Here is an 18,795-nt window from a genome sequence, read left to right as displayed (position 1 = left end):
TCAGTAAGATACGTTATTAACGTCTGGGTAACCAGTCGGTCTTCTCAGTGCTCACTCCTGAATCTTTTTCTCATGAATACGTGATTGAAAAGAGTCCTTTAGCCCTACTTTCTAACTGCAACAATGCAGTACAACCTCACGACCTTTGTGTGTAACAGACCTCTGTCACACACTAATGTAAACACATAAGGTCAAACTGGCTTTCTATTTTAAGAAGCAACAGAGAGGCCGGTCAGCTAATAATGTGTTTCCTGATTGTGAAAAATATGGTTCAGGCTACTAAAGTGCCTGAAAACCAGCCACTTGTTTCACTGTGAAATTTAATTATTACAGGAACTTTCACATAAACTAAACTGAGCTTTTCTTTGTTTTTTCATGCAACACTGCTGACACTTCTCTTACCACTGCAACCCCTTTGGACCTTCGACATCTGTTCAAGTTTTTCCTTCAGCCCCTGGTGTTACATAATGTAACCACCATTATGTCTTTATGGTGGCCAGCAGCTGCTTGTCTGTCTTGACTGCAGCTTAAAGTCCCACTGGACCTTAGCCAGTTGTTGTCATCCAGCTGTGTCTTCCACCGCAAATAGCTGCCAAGATGATCCCAAACTGTCTCATAATACTGAGGTCCAAGCTCTGCGGAGGACCATCCTTGACTTACTGTGTTTTTATCTATTCAGATATGCTTTTAATGTACTGGCAGTGTGTTTGGGATCGTTGCAGTACCAAAACAAAATCAATCAAACAATCTTTATTTATAAAGCACTTTTCATACAGAAAAAATGTAGCACAAAGTGCTTTACATAGTTAAAAGCAGCCCACCCCACCCTCCAACTCACTCCCCACACTCTCAATACACATATATCCCCCCACCCCCACCCACACACACACACACACACACACACACTTAAAGAGTAAAAATTGGGCTGAGCTCGCATGAGCCAAGTGAGGAAACATTATAACAGGGAGCCGTCTGCACCGGGAGCCGGTCACAGACCGCAGCCTCCAGGCTGGGCACACAGCAGGAGGGAGGCCAAGGAGCCCCCCAGCCAGGCTGAGAGGACCCCAGAGACCCAGCAGCCACGGTCAATAACAGCCCCGGTGCAGAGAGCGCCCTCCGAGGAAACACTGGAGATATGACGCAATACGATATATACAGGGTAAAATGATAAAATAAATAAGAACAGGATACAATATAAATATAAATATAAATGGAGTAAGAAGATTAAAAAATGAATAAGAATCAAATCAAAAAATATTAGGTAAATCCTAAATGAATAATAGAATAACAGGATAGAATAAATAAGCATAAAATAAATAAACGCTAAGTAAAAGCTAAATTAAAAAGGTGGGTCTTGAGCCTGTTCTTAAAAACATGTACGTTCTCTGCGGCCCTGAGCTCCTCCGGCAGGCTGTTCCACAGACGAGGACCATACCACTGAAACGCTGCCTCTCCGTGAGTATGTGTCCTGACTTTAGGGACAATCAAAAGGCCAGTACCAGAGGACCTCAGGGTCCGCATGGTAAAAGCATATCTGAGAGATAAGAAGGCCCAAGACCATTAAGACATTTAAAAACCAATAAAAGAACTTTAAAATCGATCCTGAAACACACGGGGAGCCAGTGCAGCGATTCTAAAACCGGTGTAATGTGGGCCCGCCCTCTGGTCTTCGTCAGCACACGAGCTGCCGAGTTTTGCAAGAGTTGTAAAGTTGAAATATTCTTCTTAGGAAGACCAGAGAGCAGGACATTACAGTAATCAATGCGACTGGTAATAAAAGCATGCATCAGCATCTCTGTGTTGGCCCGAGAGAGAATAGGGCGGACTCTGGCTATATTTTTTAGATGATAAAATCCAATTTTGGTTACATGTTTAACATGTGGGATAAAACCAAGCTCAGAGTCAAAAATAACACCCAGGTTTTTCACTTGTAGCGAAGGACATAGTGAAAATGCCTGTAATTTAGACAAGAGTTTCTCTCTCTGAGCCTCAGGACCGATGATTAAAACTTCAGTTTTGTCCTGGTTAAGCTGTAAAAAGTTTTCTGCCATCCAAGATCGTATATCTAAGATACAGTTAAAAAGGGCATCCATTGGTCTGGTGTCATCAGGAGACACGGAGATGTACAGCTGAGTATCATCAGCGTAACTGTGGAAGTTCACTCCATGCCTCCTGATGACACTGCCGAGAGGCAACATATACAAATTAAAAAGTACAGGGCCTAGAACCGACCCTTGAGGCACACCACGTCATTTTATGGATCTTAGAGGAGCATGTATCCATACTCACCATAAAAAAAGATACCTTCCAGATGGTATCGTATGATTGATCAATATCTGACATTACTTTTCTTCATAATTTCATCAGTTTTCACAAGATCTCCAACACCACTGGCTGAAGTGCAGCCCCAAGCCATGACGGAGCCTCCACCGTGTCCTACACACAGCTATAGACACTCACTGTTGTCCTGCTCTCCTGACCTTTGTTCACCATTTGAACCAAAACTGTAAACTTTGGATTCACGACTCCACCACGGACACCTCAGTCTTTTCTTCCCGTTTCCCTTCATTAAGGATGGCTTCTTGACAGCCACTCTTCCACTGAGACCATTGCTGATGAGGCTTTGGTGAACAGCAGATGCATGAGCTGAAGGTCCTCATGCATCTTTCAGGTCTTTGCTGGATTCTTTTCCCATTTCTTGAGGTCATGACTTTCAGATACAGCGCTGTTCATCGAGACTTTTGCACAGTAGTAGATTAGTGTTCAATAGACATGGTTAATGTTAAAGTTGCGTTTATTTACAAAATGAATTGCGGACATTGCAGACAGAAGGCTTTAAGGCTCCTAGGTGACATTAAACTTCTTTATCCAATCTGTTTTTAAACCTCAAACAAATTAATTATTTTGGCTTTTCAAAGTCAAGTTTCCTGCTTTTATTTTAAATCTAAGCTGCAGTTTGGGGAAAATCTGCTTTCACTGGGCGCTGTGACTTGTTCAGACTGACTCACATCCTCCTCTTTTTAAAATCTGATTTCGAGATAAAACAGATGTAAGATGAAACTGAACCAACTAGAGACCACTTGAACTAAAAGAAGTTCCAGTAAGTTGCAGGCTTTCCCATCAAAATGACCTCATGCTTCATCATGCAGCTCGTCATCACTGATAAATGTAAGAAACTTGAACTAAGTTTGGAGCAAACACAAGAAACAAGTTCTAAGTGTTACCAAGAAGAAAGTATATTATTTATTTTTTGTATTTACAGTTCAGTTTACATTAAAGAAAAAAAAAAATCTGTGTTTGAGAGCTGAGACCACACACATCATCCTCTTTTCTGTATCGTTTGATCTCTAAATTCATTTGGAGGACAGAACATAACAGCGGATGTCAGAGGCAGGACACTATGATGCATCAACGCTTTGACTTTATCACTGACAAGTGTTCTGGGACAAAAATAGTGAGAAACATTGTGTTTTAAAGAATCTCAGAGTTACTTGAAGAGGCTTAAACATCTGCCCATGAAGCAAACATCAAGTGCTATGAGGACAAAAGAACAAAAAAGTAACAATAATCTTTTGGTTGCTACGGTCCTACAACAAAAACCAGATTAGAATCATTCAGGAGCACACGAGAGCATTTTAACATCCTGAGGATAAAAGTGAACGGGAACAAAGTCTCATCTCCTAAAATATTCTCTCTTCTCTTTGATTTGTCTTTTGTCTCGGCTTTTACCGATCGGGTCTTTGGAGGCAGAAGACTTTCACCTGGTTGTCTCCTGAAGCGGTTACAGCAAGAGTGGCTTCCCTGCGGAGACACGAGGACAGCCAGGATGTGATTAAGAGACAGTGGAAACAAAGAGTAAATATTTACTTGAACCCTGCGCACAGTTGGCTGAGTTCACATGGATTTTTATTATAAATAGTTCAGTGATTTAACAAAGTTTTGTGTTGCAACGTCAGCCATTTGTTCATCGAGTTATTCGTCACCACGGGAACAAGCAGCTCAAACTCACACTCATGTGTAATCCTGGAGCTGGAGCTGATCTCAGTGCTTTTAACTGCAAAACCTCATACTGGGGGGGACTTGTGATGTAATTTGATATGCATCTTCAAGTAGCTTTACAAACCACCTCATCTGCTCCTCCTGCTGAGTACAATCTGCCATCAATGACGTCAGCTGTGCGCTGTGGGGTCTTACTGCTGCTCTTTTCACCTCTGGATTTCCACAGGGAGAGCCAGAGTGGAGAGCAGCATCAAAAACATCAGCATGCAGTGGGAGGGTGGGAAATTCCCAGCGCCGTGTTTTACAGATGATGTGGTGTGCTTTGGATCATGAGCTGTTCCACACCTTCTCCATACTTTTTTTCTGCCATCATTCTGGTAGAGCTTTTCTTGGTTTTCCCAAACTGTGCTGGCCTTTATAGGGGAGTCAAATCTAGGCCTTCTATTCTTGCATCATGAGCTGTTGCACCTTGCAGTGTATTTACTTTCATGCAGTCTTCTCTCTTTACAGTAGACTTGGATACGCCTGCCTCCTGGAGAGTTGTTCACTTGGTGGGCTGTTGTGAAGAGGTTTCTTTCCACCATGGAAATGATTCTGTGATCACCCATTACTGTTGGACATCCAGGTCTTTGCCGAGTTGCTGAGTTACAGGGTTTACGAGCACGAACGGTTAAGGTCATGCCAAAGCATCTGATTTAAGTCCAGACTTCGATTCCACTCCAAAACCTTCATTCTGGCTTTTTCGTTGAGCCATTCAGATGCAGACGAGCTGCTGTGCTTCACATTGTTCTGCTGCGTAACATGAGTGCAACAACGATCCTTCAGTAAACTTGAGCTTCAGAGCATGACCTACTGGCCCAGTTCATCCTTCAGGATTTTCTGGTAGAGAGCAGAATTCATGGTTGCATCAATTACGGCAAGTCGTCCTAAACCAGTGAAGCAGCCATTTTTATCCAGTCTTCTTCTTGTTGTTTAATCATGAACTGACCTCAATCGTGACAAGTGAGGCCTGCAGTTCTTTAGATGTTGTTCTGGGCTCTTCTGTGACCTCGTGGTTGAGTCGTTGATGTGCTCTTGGAGTAGCTTTGGCAGGTCGGCCTTTCCTGGGAAGGTTCACTGCTGTTCCAGGCTTTCTCCATTTGTTGTGTTTCAGTGGAGCCTCAAAGCCTTAGAAATGTAAGACCCTTTCCAGACTGAGAGGTAAATTACTTTGTTTCTCAGCTGTTTCTCAGCTGTTTCTCTGGATTGTAGCTTTTCTTTGAGATATTTTAGCCTACTGCACTTTGTCAGAGTTATTTTTGACTCATAAACAACATTTTTAATGATCTGAAACATGCAAGTGTGACAAATATGCAAAAAAGAGAAAAGAATAAAACTAAATCAGGAAGGAGAAAGACTTTCTCACAGCCAGAAATTGTGTTCTGCATTCACAAAATTAGAATAACTAGCTTTGCTGGTGCCTCCCAGTGAAAGACTACTTCTGCACATCCCTAATTTCTAATGCACTTAAGTGCCCTTGAGCAGGGCACACAGTCCTGGCAGTGTGCTGTGGAATCATACCTGTTCATGGTGAAGTCCAGGATCTCTGCGGTGTGGCCCTTGTACTCAGCCACCATGTTGCCTGAACGAGCGTCCCATAAGCGCAGCGCGCCGTCTAAACTGCAGGTGGACACCACAGAAGAAGACTGTTCCCACTGCAGGTGAACGATGCCAGCCTGGAGGAACACAAAGCGCGATGAAAAACAGGCAAAGGCGACACCAACACCAGTTTTAAAGCAACATAAAGAGTAAATGCTTATTACAGGCTGGAGGAAAGAGAGTTGATGTTTTTAGCTCCTTTTTCGGTAAACTGTCAAAGAACGACTTCCTTACTGAATGTTCTCTGTCACATTATCTGCACACAAGCAACATCCCTTCAAACAAACCTCCCTAACCCTGGGAGGGTTTCTGATATGACTGCAAAGCCTCCCCACAATACACAGAGCATAGACCAGTATGAACACAGGCGGGACCAGACTAAACGTGCACAAACTGTGCCGCTGTCTGCCGCTTCTCACCTCGTGACGGCATCTGTGCCTCAGGGCTTGCGTGGAGAGATCATATATGGCCAGAGTCCCGTCCAAGTACGCGACAGCGATGAGCGGCAGGCTGGAAAGGGCGACAAAGGTGAAACTGTTGAGGAGGAGCTGAGGCTCTGATATGCTTCTGTATTACTGCGAGTGTGCAGCCCACTCACATGTTGCAGAATCCCACAGATTCCACAGAGTTCGATTCCTCTTCATCTTTGGAGCCTTTTCCTTTGCCTCCCTCCACAGAGAACGCGCCGACCACCTTCACACAGACACGTAGGTCAGACACAGGAAGCACCTGCTTCACTACACTTCCTGCCTGCTTGGTATTGGTTGGCTGTGGCACCCACCTTTCCCGTGGTGATGTTGATGAGCTTTGCACAGCCGTCCACTGAACCTGTCAGCATCAGAGAGCCGTCCTTATTGCAAGCCAGGCAGGTTAGCGCCCCCTGGTGTCCATCCTGACCTGTTAGGAGACAAACAGCATAAACTACATGCATCTCAGTAAACGTCTTGAAGCACCGCTCACTTCTGTATATTCTGCTAGAAGAAAAACGAAACCGGTAAAAACAATCTGTTCTGTGTCAACATGATGCCACTCTGCTTCAACACTGTTGATGTCCAGGCTCTGGGGAGGCCAATCCATGACTGATAGTATTCCACTATGTTTTTCTACACAGGTATGGTTTTACTGCACTGCCATGTTTGGATCACTGCCGTGCTGGAAAATGAAGTTCTTGGCAAAAAGAGGCTTTCAAGATAGAAAAGCAAATGCAGCCCAAACCATGAGACGGCCTCTACCGTGTCTTACAGACGGCTGCAGACACTCACTGTTGTATCTTTGGCCTGATGTCCTTTTGGATGCCTCACTCTGTAAGACCTGCCACTTCTCTCACGTTCACTTTCTTGACTTCCACATGCTGCTTGTCTGCTGTAGAGGATTGTTTTGGCCTGCCACTTCCATCCTCCACTTGGCAAGTTTTCTTAAATTTATAGGACACACTGCACACCATGCTGAGATGTACCAAACAGTCGCCTAATAGCTCTTTGGGAATTGCCTTGTTGGCGCAAAAACTACTATTTTATGTTTGTCTCCAGCTTTATCATCTTTGGCACAGATATAAAACAACTGATGCCTTTCTGTGAGACACTGCTAGTAACAAAGTGACTAAAGATAAAGGACGTGTAGAACTGGTTCATCCCTTGCGTGAGCTGTGTTTTTGTTAATGTTTGAATCATTCGGTGATGAGGGGCTTGGAAAAATTCTTCTTGACAGGGACAAAGACTGGACTGAAAATGAGTGAGGAAAAAAAATGTCCAAAGAAAAACTATTGCTCAAGACAAATGACAAGAAAGTGTGGCTGCTTGAAAGAAGACAAAAGACTTTCACACAGTACTGTTGTTTTAAACCAAGAATTATGATCAACATTTACTGCTGCTGCTCATCCTCGTTGTTTACAACTGTTTACACATGTTAAACAACTTTCTCCAAATACGAGCTACAAATTTATTTACAGAAGACCTTAGTTTTTCTGTTTCTTTTTATTGAGCCATAACTCAACAAATCTGTAATATGCTCTGCTACTTTTATTGCTTTTCATCTGTTTATATGTAACTTTAATGTGGGAAAGAGCACCGAGACTCCTTTCATCCAGAATCTACACTATTAAACTAAAGCCAGCTGCATCTTCCCCTGGAGTCATAACAGCACATGACATGCACAATAACTAGGGATGGGTACCGATTCTGACATAAACGGTAGTAACCAGACCGAAAAGCAGCGCACATTTCGGTGCTTTTTTTTCCTGAGATGTCATACACTTTGGATTCTAGCCAATCGTTTTACCTTTGCGAGCGTAGTAGGCGGGCCCAGGTACGTACGTTCTTTTAGAGCAGAGCTACAGATTAAAATGCCCAAGGCGAAGCGGTCAAAAGTCTGGCTGTACTTCACAGCAAAAGATGCAAACTCAGCAGCAACAAGTGCTTTAAGCTGATACTGTGATACTGTCAAAGGAGGTAACACCTCGAATCTGATGAAGCACCTGGCGACGCATAGCGTTGTTTTAAAAGCCGAGAAATGCGCCGTATTTGATAGCTTGCTGCGAGACCTCACACCGAGCACATCTACTGCGGGTGTGGTGCCTGTTATTGGACCCGGAGTTAGCAACATCCCCAAAAACCCGAAGAGGAGAGTCCTGGCCCCTAGCCCTGCCAGTGTAGCAGGAATGATGATGATGATGATGCAGCAGCAGCCGTTCTTCTCTGCGTGAGTAGCTTAATGTTGTTCGTGTGTAATTTACGTTGAGTAGGCTAACCACGTTATTACATTAATGCATGTAAGGTGAACTAGCAAACATCATCATAGCTACATGCGGCTGTCTTCTTGTTTGATGGCAGGTACTCCCTTCACCCTGGACAAAAAGGCTAAAATGACCAAAGAAAAAGAGGGAAACAGCTAAACATGAGAGGTTTTGGACAAAGTTTGTGTTCTCCATTCTTTAAGCACCGGTTTGGTACTGTATCAGATAAAACCTAAACGATACCCATCCCTAACAATAACACACCTTCTTTCATAAACACACCTCCGTCATCTGGCCATCAATTTCCTATAATCAAGATATAACTTAATATGTTTTCTGATTTATTAAACTCACAAATCACCTTAATAATAAAAAGAAAGCATGTGTGAGACCCACCTTTAATGACGTGGATAGCATTTCCCTGCTTCAAGTCCCACACGCGTACTGTTCCATCCTCATAACCCACCACAGCTCGTTTACCTGGAGGAGAAAATATATAAATTACAAGACTTTTGAGGACTGAGGGGCATTAAAGGTAAAACAGTGCACAAAATGACAGTTTCATCCATTTAAAACCACATCCATAAAATTATAGCATACAAAATAACGGCAAGAGTTTTCTAACTGTGGTTAAAAGTGGGCAGGTTTTTGGGGGTACTGTGTGGGGTGACTTTTTGTATCCCATCTCTCACCATCGGGGAGGACTTTGCCGCTGGTGGCCTGACAGGCCGAACTCTGGAAGGTTTTACAGTCTCCTGCGGGGATCTTCCACATCCACACGTTGCCATCATTCGTTCCCGCTAGCAGCACTGGAGCACAGGGATGCCACTCCAGCCACTGAGATAGAAAGCAACAGCTATTACACACACACGCACACACAGACACACACACGCACACACTCTTACCTCCAGATCTCCCACTTCAAAGGACCAGATCTCCTCTTTAGTTTCTACTTTCCAGACTTTAATCAAGCCGCTCATGTCTCCGGATGCCACCAGGGAGGAGTCATGGCTGAACATGGCACACGTCACTGAGTCCTTGTGACCTGTGTAGGCACAGAGGGCAAAGAGCATGATGATTTTTTTTTCCTGTTTTGGCCATTGTCCTGCCCATCTGGGACATCACAGTGTGTCCACATCTTTATGTAAACAATCTGAAAATGCTTGCGTGGACACATTTCACACATGGTTGATGTCAACACAGCGCTCACGCTATGCAAATAAATGCACTAGTGCGTTTCTACTTTAGAAGAGCACACAAAGCCACATTGAGCCATTCTCACACATTCATACAGAGCTTCAGTCTGTGCCTTTGAGGATTTTCTTTCACTCACACTCTGATGGATGCACCAGCAGCAGCTTTGGGTTCAGTATCTTGACCAAGGCAGCTTGGACCAGAACCTGTTCACCCTTCTGAGCCACAGCCAGCCCCAAATTGATGCAACCCTTGTTGGCATCTGCAGATGCCTATTTCCCAGAGTAATTGGAAATGCTAATTACCCTGTTTTTTGTCATTTTCTTTTGTTTTTGCTTTATCTGAGAATACCAGGATTGTGTTTAAGTCTGGAAAAGCAGGAAGAGTTTTTGTAAAGACTCCCATGTTTGCTCCTCACCTGCGTCCACAAATGAAGCCAAACCACACTGTAACTAAACATTTTGTGATTTTAACCATGCTGTGCTGGTGCTTATGTTTTAATTGCCATGGTAGAAAGCTTTATGTGATCACCCCCAATCTACCCCCTGCATAAACAAACGCCTTTGTCTTTAGTTCCAGCTCACTACAGTGATTTCCCTAAATCATCCAACCCTCTGAGCTCTACACTCACCTGTGCACTCCAGCAGAACTTCCCCATCGCTCACCCTCCAAACATAGGCCTTATCATCCTCCCCTCCGCTCACAGCCAAGCTGTTGGTCGCTGGGTCCAAACTCACACAGAACACCGAGCCTGGACAGAAAAGAAAGAAAGAAAAAGGGTCAGACCTTTTTAAACCTTAAGCAGCCAGGAGCAATCAGAGAGCAGCAGCAGAGACACGAGGGAGGTTTTCACCGGTGTGTTTGTTGAAGGTGAGATCGCTGTCGTCCTGCTCTGCCTCAGCCTCCATCTCGTCCTCAGTCTCCCAGCCGTCATTGTCATCACCTGCGTTTCCAGCGTCATCGAAGTCGACGTCCTCCAAGTCATCAGCCAAATCATCTACGAGAGAAAAAGCACAGCACACGACGGTCACCTGATCTATATCTGCTCTTGTCCCGCCTGTCACGGGAGAGGAGACGGGACAGGTGCTGCCGAGACCCACCTGGGCCAGGCTCCGTGTCGTTCAGGTCGATGACTTCAATAATTTCCTCATCTCCGTGGAGCTCAATGGCACTTTCCTCGGAGTTGTCCATGCTGCTAGCAAAACAGCCGCAAAAAAGCTCGGTTCACGTGACTTTTGAACGGCCTCGCGCTCTGCGGCTCCCAGTAAGCTTCAAAATGACACTCTGACTCTCTAACGTCGGTTTAAGTGACGCGAGGACCTCAGAAAGAAGAAACTACCTGTCAGAAGGAAAACTGACTCCCATGTTTTCTTCACGTTGTCGAGATTAGAGAGACTGGCGCATACTTATGACGTAGGGGAGTCGCTCGCATAAAGCGTCATTCACGATGTAATCCGCAAGATGGCGCCATTGGCAAAGTTACACAACGTGGCGGGAAAATATTGGCTGACCGACAGGATTAGCAAAATTAAAATTAATAATTTAATACAAGTAATTGTATAGTAAAGTCCCCGTGGGCATCTTGTCTGAGAACACTTATTTGTACAGTTATATTAAGTTAAGTTTAGTTTTTACTTAATTTTCTATGGATGAAATGATAAAATAAAATCATTTTAATGGTCATGGGGACACAACACACTGTATTAATAGAAGTTTTTTGGAAAATAAATGATTAAAACGTCTGTAGATCCAAAATTAGGTCAGTTAATTTCGTATCTCTACCTAGTTTACTGTTTTAAAATTCTCAGAAGGATTTTATTTAAAATATCTCTAGTGGTAGTCGCATCAGTGTAAGTAGTAGCTGTAATACAACGCAATCATTCTTAGGTCTTATAATAATTTGAACCACATTTGAAGGACTACTCATGATTCGTCAGTTTCAAAGAAAAAAATATGACCAATATTTGACAATAATACTAACTATGTGAGAAATGTTGTTTTACTATCCAAGTATATTCTAGTCATATTAAAATCAAATCTCTATTTAAAAATACATACAAATAGATGGGTAACAAGCACAGGCTAGAGTGTATAAACAAACAGTTAAAATGTGCTAATGAAACACAGCAGTTACCTGTTATATGTTTAACTAACTAACGTACACTGCATTCAGAGTATTACGTGGTTTATGTTAAAACTAGATAATCCCAAATTTAAAGTCTCTATACAAACAGACCAAAAAAAAGATATTTGCGTACGTAAAACAAATTAATCAGCCTAAATCCTCAGAAATAACTATTTACTGTTTTCTAAATTACGCTTGTCTGTGAATCTGTTTATTCATTTATTTTATTAGCTGCTCAGTTGTGTCCTTATTACTGATATGCCAAATATTACCAGTTTGCCTAAATAGAATTAGAACTTCATGACTCCTTTTGGGGAAAGAAAGTAAAGTGAACTGACTTATAGTAGAAAAAAATAAAATAAAATGAAAAGTGATTCAGAGGATTGATTAATTGCACTGACACCATATTAAGTAAAATCCAATATTAAAACTGTTATGATGATAAAATAAGCACACTTTAATATCACAATGCAGCAACTTAATACATTCTTTCTCTTTTTTGCTATTCTACAAGTGTAATTTTCCCTGTCACACAGATGATGCTGCTGTCTTATAATGTATAGAGTATCACAAAATAACTTTATCATGATAGACACTAAATATTGTGATCCTGTTGTAGCACAACTAATTCCCATTCTTAATTTTCATCAGCGGCACATTTCGTATTTTACACATTTTAGAATTTTTCTGTAAGAAACATCAAAGTCAAACATCCTTGTAAGGACAATCTTTGGTGTCATAAAACATCGCAGTGGCGTGTTCCTCATTGTAGCTGTATAATCAGCCCATTGTCCTTTCACTTATTTCCCTGCATGATTAGACCTCAGTTTGCCTTCTAGTGAAACGCTTAATGCAGGGTCACAAAACTCTAATTCATGCACCTGTTATTACAGGTTCAGGAGGTGAAGCAAGATTTTGATTTGCCGGAAAATTAATTTGTGATGTTATTGTTATTGTCGTGATAGCACAGTTTTATATTAGGACTATAAATTACTAAAACTTTCTATTTTATACTTACAGGACAGTCTGGGCAGTGAGATACTAGAACTTTTTCTGTAATTTTACACATTTATTTCTCACACTGTATACCCAAAGAGTCATGCTGGCAGATTTATTTCATTACCTGAAGCAACATTTCTTTATCGTGTGGAAAAACTGAGACATGCTGTTGAAATTACACTTCCTTTTCTTATATTAAGATATCTCTGGCATTTAATGTGTAGTTAAATCTCTTTACACTGACTGAAAGGGCAGTTTCACCACTTCAGCCCACTTGAGATCAAGGTGGGTTATATGTGGCCTACTATGTAAAATGCGATTGGCTTCCCTGCTTTTGAGCCTTCAAACCTAAAAGAGGTGCCATAGAGAAGAAGTACAAGGCCCAATTCCCATCAGCTTCACGTACGCTGAGCCTGACCTCTGACCTCCGTGCGCTTTGGGAATTATTGGAAGCTCCCTTTTCTATCTGTGATTAAAACAGAAGGCATATGTCAGAATGCAATAACACCACAGGAAAAGCATTCGAAGCAGGTCTGCTCATTTTAAAAGGAGCTCCTCTCTCCCGTCCTTAATCCCTCCATCAAACATTCCCTGGCTGGAGATATTTTATGAACACTTAGCACAGTTTGTCTACATCAGGCTTTCGGTTGGAGTTTTATGTCTTTTGCTATATGCTGCTGGCAGGACTCGGCGACTGCATGCCCAAATAAGTTTTACTGGCTGCCCGGGCCCTCCGTGTTCAAGCTTTCTCCTGGAAAAATACAGCCATCTCATGATGTGGTGGCGAGATGTGGAAATATCAGGGTGTACGTTATTTAGACGTTTTAAAGCTGCAGCAGGCGAGAGATTTATAAACTCTCTGTTGGGTTATGACTAACGCTGGAAGAGGCTTTCTCTCCCTGGAAAGTTCGATGACATTAGTTACAACGCCAGTCGGAGCTGCTTTATTTCTCAAATCCATTTTTGCTGTTTTCTCTTTTCTTTTTTCGGTCTGTCAGGCCAATAAAAAGAACTTCATTCGACTCCTACGTGCATAATCTTTGGTTATGTGCTTCTTCTAACGCTGTCAGATTAAATTGGCAATATGAATCCCATTTTTGGACGTTTTTAGTGCAGCTGCTTGACATCTGTTTTTGGAAGGATGATGCAAATGCTCTTCCAAGAGGTGATATTTTCCAGTGTAATCAAATTAATGCATTCTCATACCAAAATATGGCAACTACTGATTTTTTCCCCTTTTAAAAGAGCAGGTAGAAATTCTTTGAGGCTTAGCAGTTTCTCAATCCCATGTGGTCCTTAAATGAAAATACTGACAATACAACTGAATAAAGTCTGGGATGGTGGATATACAGGCTTACTGCTAGACTGTTTATACAGTCTTTGGTCAGGAGCAACAGGAAATAGCACATGACCTCAAAAAAACATGCGATGAAGTCTCAGGTTGTTCACTGAAACATCAATCATAAGCTGCAAAGAAACTTTCTGCAGCCTTGCCTGTGTTCTCGCCGCTACTAGCACATGTTTCGAGGTTACAGACAGATTTTCCACAAGCTCCTGTTCGCCGGGGGGCAGGATATTTGGTTGTGGTTTCAAGGTGAAACGTCACCAGCGGTGGAAAGCATACGGCTACGTGAACTGCTGGACACACAGTTTGCTTCATGCTCCCACTTCACTACAGTTCAGATGGAAATGTAGTGTTTAGACATCATTTGCTTTTCAAAAAAGCAAACGTAAGAGCCTACGGAGGCGCCGCGGCAGGAAGGTTGTGGGTTTTAATCTCTCTCTTCGTGGGCTGGGACCTTTTGCCGTGGAGTTTGCATGTTCTTGCTATGCCCAAGTCAGTTTCCTTTGGGCTCTTTGGGTTCCCCCTCCTGTCCAAAAACCTGCACATTGAGATAAATGTGACTGTACACTGGGAATGGATGTAGGTTCACAAAAACAAAGCCATGTATAAAATGTCAAGCATATCGCATTAAAAGTAATGTAAAAATCACTTTTGTTCCCCACTCTGACTCTCACTTTGAACTTCAGCAGATTGTTTTGATCATGTCTATATGCCCACATGCATGGAGTTGCTGGCATGCGATTGGCTGATTCGACACCGCTGCTAATAAACAGCGGAGCAAGTGGAGCTAAATAAGTGGTCAGTGAGCGTATATAGCAGCCCATTTCCACTCCATCCTAACATGCTCACCATGATGAGTTTGCCTGTTAAGCATGCCAGCATGAAACAAAACGACACAGTGGTTCTATCATGTTCAAGAGAAGGCAGGCATTTCTACAGCTCATATGTCATGGACTGCTTATGAAAATGATGTGGATCGCTAATGAGCGCTGCTGCTCAGTAGGAAAATAAGTCAATTTGACCTCACGTCAGAAGAATTAGTCAAAGGCTCCAATTTGAAACCACCAAAAAGCCAAAAATGATCAGACCAGTTACTTTATTGATTCTCACAATATCTCAGATTTATCTTGTGAACTGGGAACTGTGCCAATAGATGGCCTGATTTGTTTTTCTTCTTGCTAGGAGTGCTCTTCAGAAAGGCTTTTAAGTCTGCTTTTTGGTTTTTTAACACCCAGATGCTCTGGAACATCATGTTGGGTGGGCTCCCCTCTGCCGTCATCAGGACAGCTAAGACCGAGAGCGACCCGTCAGAACAACATTTCTCAGTTTATCGCCCCAGCAAGCTGGTTTATGTGTAAAAAGCAGGACAATCTGGGGTGCTATTACTTTATAGGCACACACATGGAAACGCACACTCTGCCTGAATGGGACATGGAGGCATATTCGTCTGTCACGAGTGAGCGCGTGCAGTACATGCACCTTTTACACACATGCACACGCACATAAAAACAGTATCAGTAATAAGGCCTGGGAGCTGTTGCTGTGTGAGAAGTAATTACTCCATGCAGCTCAGCGGGGCTTTGATGGAAACTTTTAGACTAACTGGCTCGACTGTAAGAAGCCTCGGCTCTGCTTCTTTTTAACAAGAACTCTTTATGGCTTCATTTGCTCTCTTTTCTCTCTTAAACACTCCTGTTTCAAGGAAACCTGGAAGGGCCTGATGTTTTTTTTTTCTACACGCACGCAACCTAACACACAGAGAAAAAGTTGCAAACGCCATAATTCCACCGATACGTTAGAAGTTGTGGCTGCGCAGGCCGATCACACGCTGCCAAATGCGGTGTGAAGATGTTCAGAAGCGCTTTCTCCATGGCTGCCGAGGTTCTTTATGACACTGAGGTCTGCGAGCTTTGTCTGCACGCTGCGACTGACTCATGTGGGACCGCGCTGGGTGAGACGACGGCTTCCCTTCACAAACCACTAACAGCCAGTTGTGTGTGCACTGCAAGTGGTCTGGTCTACAGCCCGTGTGTGATGTGTCTGCTGTGGTAGCACAGCCGAGGTTTGCGCAGGCCCTGCACGCTCACCAGCCTGTTGACTTTCTAGCCTGATTACTACTCCTCTTCCCAGCCTCTGGCCAAAAAACATGGTGTATTTTTGGAACAACATTACTCAGGATCTGTGTTTTTAGCCAGAACCATGTAAGGTTCTTTGGACCGATGCTTTTAAACACATCATGCTCCAAAGAAGCACTCATGACCTAAACTCTAAAGTGGAAGGAGGTGATGGCTGCTCCCCTGGATGCAAAACAGTTAACACAATCAGTGATTTGGCAACTCGAGTGTGTTCGCTGAATTGCAAATGTGCTGCTCTGGGCAATATAAGCCAATCTAATCCCTGCTTTGACATCATTGCCCTGGACGCACTCACACACTTGCTCGTACACGCACTTTTGACTGTTTTATGCATGTCTGCGTCAGCAAAAGCTTGTACACAAACAATACAGATGCAGATGTCCAAGAGCAATTTGTGCTCCCTGACAACACGAGTATAAACTCTGTGCTTTTGTGCAGAGCATGAGACAATGAGGGCATATTACCTTCCAAATATACCGAGAGCCATGATTCTTCTTATTAACACAGCTTTTACAGCTGTTTATTCGTTGCATTTGCTCAGCTACAAACAAAATGTGTCATTTTGCTCAAGACAAAAGTAATAAACTACTGGATAGACTGTCATGTGATACAAACGTTTAGTCAGACCAGCCATTAGCATTATTTTTCACTCTTAACTTGACTAACTTTTGGTAGTTGCCTTTCTATTTTCTATTTATTTTTTATATCGTAGAGAAAGGTATGATTTTGCAGTTGGCCCTGAAAGATATTAATTAAACTGGAAAGTCATGTCTAAGTTCTGTAATTAGATGGTAAATGTATCTTATGTCTGCATACATAAAGAGAAAGAAGGTCAACAGCTCCAAAGACCTTACACGAGCATATCAGAGATGCCTCCAAGTCCGACTGCCTTACGTAACTGAAACTCCCTAGCTCATCCCTAAATGATCATCTTTTGTTGCTATGGATACAGCTGTCCCTCAGGGGCCTGCTGCAAAGGAGGAGCGACCTTGATTAATAAATGCAAGTCGTAGTGGAGCAGCACAAAGCTGGCCCGAGTTAAAACTAATAAAGAAGGTCTTCTGACGGCAGTGAAAACCTTGACAGTGAGAAAGAGAAGGTCAGCTGGGGCAATTAAGCATCTGCCCCAGCTGAGGTGCCTTTGAGCAAGGCGAGGACTAATTCTGAATTATTATAAATTACTTGGAGATAAAATAGAAAAATACATAATAATTTAAAGCATGTGACAAATTTTGTGTATGTTTGCTAAAATAGTTACGCTAATATTAGATAAAAATATTGCATGCTAAATAGCAGGCCAGCTAGAAGAACATGTCTAAAGTAGTTGATTGTGTGTAAATTATACACATAATCAACTGAATTACCTAAAAGGAGTGAAAGACTGAAATTTGCAACTGTTAATTAATTATGTTTGAAAATGTAACAGGTGAATAATTCAACAAAAAACAAACAAACGCATTAAATAGCGGGCTAAGGTAAAAGTAGGCTAACTGTTAATGCTAGCCAAATAGCCAATATTAAAAGTACTTTAAATTTATAAATGGTGCAAATAAACTGAAAGAGGAAGAAGGAATGTGTTAAATAAAAGTAGCCCTATCTGAAAAGCCTGTTAGTTGGAACGAAACTATAATTGAGCTTAGGTAAAAGTAATAAAAGGTAGAGTAATTTAACACATTTAACATATATTGTGTAACAGTCACAACACTGTGGTTACAAAGGTGTGACACGGTAGGAACAATACTCAGGTAGGCTGTGACGTTTAAATTATCCCTAGTTGATAGTAAGAGACCCAAAGTGTGCCAAGAAAATGTCCCCACACCATTACTGCAGCATCAGCCTGAACTGTTGATGCAGCATAGATGCTTTCATGTTAATCTTTGCCAAATTGTGACCCTACCACCTGTCACAGCAGAAATAAAGAACTTTTTTCAGTCTTTAATTTGTGCACTTTTGGTGAGCCTGTGTGAAATGAAGCCTCAGTTTCCAGTTCTTAGCTGACAGTAGTGGCAGCCTGTGTGGTCTTCTGCTGCAGTAGCCGTGTGCTTTAAGGTCCCAGCCGCTGTGCATTATCTTCTGTGAAGTTGCTGCCATGTGATTGGCTGATAAAACATTTGTGCTGACAAGCAGTTGAACAGGTGTACATGGCAATAAGTGGCCGATGAGTGTAGTTCTTCACGGTAATGGGTAAAAAAGTTTAGAACAGGTGCTTTACTGATGAAGCCTGGAGCCATATAAAACCTGGAGGTAGGGTTAGATTTTAACTTGACCCACATATTGACAGTTCAGTCATGTTGGGAAAATTCAAATCAAAGATGCTAAAACATCTACATACTAGATAAATAATGGCTTAGTTGCTTGATGTGACGGCTAAAATTATCGCACGTCACATGACAGCCTGGGAGACAAGTTTAGAAAATTTAGAATCAACATTTCTCCTTCAAATATATTGAAAATATTTGTGTTGGAGCAATGTTCATGAAAATAAAAAATGAGCTTCTTTCCTTTCCTGAATAACAACTTCAGAATCAAATCTTTCCAAAGCGTCTCCGCAGACTTCAGCGAGCCACCGGAGCAGCCTCAGGGTTATTAGAGCAGACTGAAATCATAGCAGAGCTCTGTAGTCTACTCA

The 18,795-nt window shown here is 42.4% G+C and overlaps 1 protein-coding gene across 1 annotated transcript; it reads right to left on the bottom strand.

Annotated features, from left to right (window-relative positions):
* Positions 1-3,220: 3,220 nt before the first annotated feature.
* Positions 3,221-10,984, bottom strand: aamp (angio-associated, migratory cell protein). Its single transcript, XM_004575190.5, has 11 exons — positions 10,663-10,984; positions 10,416-10,559; positions 10,194-10,313; positions 9,274-9,413; positions 9,061-9,205; positions 8,765-8,848; positions 6,419-6,534; positions 6,236-6,330; positions 6,057-6,147; positions 5,560-5,714; positions 3,221-3,801 (listed from the first exon to the last, which is right to left on the bottom strand). Exons 1-11 carry the CDS (start codon positions 10,751-10,753, stop codon positions 3,726-3,728), a joined length of 1,257 nt encoding a protein of 418 aa, XP_004575247.1. The 5' UTR covers positions 10,754-10,984; the 3' UTR covers positions 3,221-3,725.
* Between the last annotated feature and the right edge of the window lie 7,811 nt (positions 10,985-18,795).

This window comes from Maylandia zebra, linkage group LG23 (assembly GCF_041146795.1).
Source record: "Maylandia zebra isolate NMK-2024a linkage group LG23, Mzebra_GT3a, whole genome shotgun sequence".
Classification (NCBI taxonomy): domain Eukaryota; kingdom Metazoa; phylum Chordata; class Actinopteri; order Cichliformes; family Cichlidae; genus Maylandia; species Maylandia zebra.
Note: the sequence above shows the minus strand (reverse complement) of the source record. Positions and strands in the feature narration are given on the sequence as shown.